Here is a 4,733-nt window from a genome sequence, read left to right as displayed (position 1 = left end):
GGACAAGGGGCATGGAGGCAGCTCACCCCGATCTCCTGATCCTGGCACAGGCGTTGCGTGCAGCAGTGGCCAGTAAAGCGCAGAGATCTCCGACTACAAATCCCTGAGGGTGACAGAGAAGACAGTTCAGGTCCCGGATTCGCCGTGCGGAATATTCTCGTCCACATGGAGTATATAGAACATACACCATGCGTCTCCAGGAGTGTGACATCACCCAGGACACCTGGAGTCTGCAGAACATACACCATGCGTCTCTAGGAGTGTGACATCACCCAGGACACCTGGAGTCTATAGAACATACACCATGCGTCTCTAGGAGTGTGACATCACCCAGGACACCTGGAGTCTGTAGAACATACACCATGCGTCTCCAGGAGTGTGACATCACCCAGGCCACCTGGAGTCTGTAGAACATACACCATGCGTCTCCAGGAGTGTGACATCACCCAGGCCACCTGGAGTCTGCAGAACATACACCATGCATCTCTAGGAGTGTGACATCACCCAGGACACCTGGAGTCTGTAGAACATACACCATGCGTCTCTAGGAGTGTGACATCACCCAGGACACCTGGAGTCTGTAGAACATACACCATGCGTCTCTAGGAGTGTGACATCACCCAGGACACCTGGAGTCTGTAGAACATACACCATGCGTCTCCAGGAGTGTGACATCACCCAGGACACCTGGAGTCTGTAGAACATACACCATGCGTCTCTAGGAGTGTGACATCACCCAGGACACCTGGAGTCTGTAGAACATACACCATGCGTCTCTAGGAGTGTGACATCACCCAGGACACCTGGAGTCTGTAGAACATACACCATGCGTCTCCAGGAGTGTGACATCACCCAGGACACCTGGAGTCTGTAGAACATACACCATGCGTCTCTAGGAGTGTGACATCACCCAGGACACCTGGAGTCTGTAGAACATACACCATGCGTCTCTAGGAGTGTGACATCACCCAGGACACCTGGAGTCTGTAGAACATACACCATGCGTCTCTAGGAGTGTGACATCACCCAGGACACCTGGAGTCTGTAGAACATACACCATGCGTCTCTAGGAGTGTGACATCACCCAGGACACCTGGAGTCTGTAGAACATACACCATGCGTCTCTAGGAGTGTGACATCACCCAGGACACCTGGAGTCTATAGAACATACACCATGCGTCTCTAGGAGTGTGACATCACCCAGGACACCTGGAGTCTATAGAACATACACCATGCGTCTCTAGGAGTGTGACATCACCCAGGACACCTGGAGTCTGTAGAACATACACCATGCGTCTCTAGGAGTGTGACATCACCCAGGACACCTGGAGTCTATAGAACATACACCATGCGTCTCTAGGAGTGTGACATCACCCAGGACACCTGGAGTCTGTAGAACATACACCATGCGTCTCTAGGAGTGTGACATCACCCAGGACACCTGGAGTCTGTAGAACATACACCATGCGTCTCTAGGAGTGTGACATCACCCAGGACACCTGGAGTCTGTAGAACATACACCATGCGTCTCTAGGAGTGTGACATCACCCAGGACACCTGGAGTCTGTAGAACATACACCATGCGTCTCTAGGAGTGTGACATCACCCAGGACACCTGGAGTCTGTAGAACATACACCATGCGTCTCTAGGAGTGTGACATCACCCAGGACACCTGGAGTCTGTAGAACATACACCATGCGTCTCTAGGAGTGTGACATCACCCAGGACACCTGGAGTCTGTAGAACATACACCATGCGTCTCTAGGAGTGTGACATCACCCAGGACACCTGGAGTCTGTAGAACATACACCATGCGTCTCTAGGAGTGTGACATCACCCAGGACACCTGGAGTCTGTAGAACATACACCATGCGTCTCTAGGAGTGTGACATCACCCAGGACACCTGGAGTCTGTAGAACATACACCATGCGTCTCCAGGAGTGTGACATCACCCAGGACACCTGGAGTCTGTAGAACATACACCATGCGTCTCTAGGAGTGTGACATCACCCAGGACACCTGGAGTCTGTAGAACATACACCATGCGTCTCTAGGAGTGTGACATCACCCAGGACACCTGGAGTCTGTAGAACATACACCATGCGTCTCTAGGAGTGTGACATCACCCAGGACACCTGGAGTCTGTAGAACATACACCATGCGTCTCTAGGAGTGTGACATCACCCAGGACACCTGGAGTCTGTAGAACATACACCATGCGTCTCTAGGAGTGTGACATCACCCAGGACACCTGGAGTCTGTAGAACATACACCATGCGTCTCTAGGAGTGTGACATCACCCAGGACACCTGGAGTCTGTAGAACATACACCATGCGTCTCTAGGAGTGTGACATCACCCAGGACACCTGGAGTCTGTAGAACATACACCATGCGTCTCTAGGAGTGTGACATCACCCAGGACACCTGGAGTCTGTAGAACATACACCATGCGTCTCTAGGAGTGTGACATCACCCAGGACACCTGGAGTCTGTAGAACATACACCATGCGTCTCTAGGAGTGTGACATCACCCAGGACACCTGGAGTCTGTAGAACATACACCATGCGTCTCTAGGAGTGTGACATCACCCAGGACACCTGGAGTCTGTAGAACATACACCATGCGTCTCTAGGAGTGTGACATCACCCAGGACACCTGGAGTCTATAGAACATACACCATGCGTCTCTAGGAGTGTGACATCACCCAGGACACCTGGAGTCTATAGAACATACACCATGCGTCTCTAGGAGTGTGACATCACCCAGGACACCTGGAGTCTATAGAACATACACCATGCGTCTCTAGGAGTGTGACATCACCCAGGACACCTGGAGTCTGCAGAACATACACCATGCGTCTCTAGGAGTGTGACATCAGCCGGTTACTCACCGCAGTCCTGCGAGCCACCTGGGGGATGTTGACGTCTGTGGCGAGTGTGAGAGGAGCGCTGAGGGCGGTGAGCATGGAGCGGCGCTGATCTTCGGAAGGCGTCTGAAGGGAAACTTCATGGATAAAGCACGACTGGAGGTCCAAGGAGACGTCCCCGGGGCGACAGGAAGTAGCGACAACAATCAGCGGCCAATCCCTGAAAACACAGTGGGCTCAGGAGGGCGGAGTCTCTAAAGGCAGAGCGGGCTCAGGAGGGCGGAGTCTCTACAGGCAGCGCGGGCTCAGGAGGGCGGAGTCTCTACAGGCAGAGCGGGCTCAGGAGGGCGGAGTCTCTACAGGCAGAGCGGGCTCAGGAGGGCGGAGTCTCTAGCGACACGGGGGGAAGGGAGATGAAGACGGCGCTCTCGGTGTAGTTTGGACGCACCTGTATGTGGAGTCCAACAAGAGGCGGCACAGAGCAGCGGTGACACGCATGTCCTCTCCAGAGCCGTCTCTCTCTCTCCCCAAAACATCCACATGGCAGAGCAGCAACACGCAGGGGCGGCAATCACCGGCACGAGAGAAGAGAGTGCGAAGACGAGTCACCGTTCCGGCACTGCTCTCCCGGCACAGTCTGGCACACTCAACCTGCGAGATAAACATCACCGAGATCACGGACACACTATACACGTCATACACACGGAGATCACGGGACACATGTCATACACACGGAGATCACAGGACACACTATACACACGGAGATCACGGGACACACGTCATACACACGGAGATCACGGGACACGGTTGATTACAGATGTCACACGCACCTGGAGGAGATGTAAATGAAGGCGGCTGCACGCGGCTCTCACCACCACGGTTTTACCGCTGCCGGCAGGACCACACAGAAGGATCCGGCCTCCGGCTCCAAGAACATGGCTGCTGCATGGACAACACATGTATCAGAACATGCCGCATGGAAGTCTGAGCGGAGGACAATACATGTACACAGCACACACACGGGCTGATCGGTGTACATGCACACACACATACGTGTAGGCGGAGGACAATCTCACCTGTTCTGGAGGTGGGGCTGGAGCAATCGGCACATGTCATCAATAACATGGGGGAGACCCGCTGGGGACAAGCTGCTTGACACAAACTACTGGAGGGAAATCTCACCATTGTGGGAGGGGCAGAGACACAAACTATGTATGGAATCCACCCCCCCTGCCAGCAGCAGACTTTGTAGCATTGGACATGAAGGATCCATATTTGCCAATCGTGTCTTCACCAAAGCGGTGGCCCCAGTTTTGGCTGTAACCAAACCCCTGTAGTGGACAACATTGGTGAAGCTTTATTGTCCAACATTCACAATGATCAGAATACAAACCTGACCGGGACAGAAGATTTGTTCTGCGGGAAATCGGCGTGCGAGATCCCGGAAACACACAAAACATCCCCAACATGGACGGCCCTAAAAAACACAACAACGCAGAGCATGTGACTTCCGGAGAACGAGTGTGAAGAGCGGGCATTTCAAAAGGACAGGAGGAAAGGACTAGATGATGCTGGACGTCCCCCGGCCAGGAAATGAGGCGGGCTCTGACTTGCTGCAGCTTCTGATGCACATTGTGAGAAGCTCCCAGTGTACAGTGACGTCAGAGGAAGCCATTTCAGTCCAGGAGAGGAGCCGCTAACCTGCGGCGCGGCATCCCAATGGAGACGCGGCGCGGCATCCCAATGGAGACGCGGCATCCCAATGGAGGCGCGGCATCCCAATGGAGACGCGGCATCCCAATGGAGACGCGGCATCCCAATGGAGGCGCGGCATCCCAATGGAGACGCGGCATCCCAATGGAG

General features: G+C 54.1%; 1 protein-coding gene across 1 annotated transcript in view; it reads right to left on the bottom strand.

Annotated features, from left to right (window-relative positions):
• The window catches only part of PEX6 (peroxisomal biogenesis factor 6), a 23,601-nt gene that overhangs the window by 1,997 nt on the left and 16,871 nt on the right, over positions 1-4,733 (bottom strand). The window contains exons 3-8 of the mRNA XM_018575409.1: positions 4,264-4,347; positions 3,947-4,018; positions 3,701-3,812; positions 3,319-3,521; positions 2,895-3,090; positions 27-103 (exon numbers count right to left, since the gene is read on the bottom strand). Coding sequence (XP_018430911.1) covers positions 27-103; positions 2,895-3,090; positions 3,319-3,521; positions 3,701-3,812; positions 3,947-4,018; positions 4,264-4,347 — 744 coding nt within the window. The remainder of the gene's footprint in view (positions 1-26; positions 104-2,894; positions 3,091-3,318; positions 3,522-3,700; positions 3,813-3,946; positions 4,019-4,263; positions 4,348-4,733) is intronic.

Source organism: Nanorana parkeri, unplaced genomic scaffold, assembly GCF_000935625.1.
Source record: "Nanorana parkeri isolate BGI_ZX_2015 unplaced genomic scaffold, ASM93562v1 scaffold3887, whole genome shotgun sequence".
Lineage (NCBI taxonomy): Eukaryota > Metazoa > Chordata > Amphibia > Anura > Dicroglossidae > Nanorana > Nanorana parkeri.
Note: the sequence above shows the minus strand (reverse complement) of the source record. Positions and strands in the feature narration are given on the sequence as shown.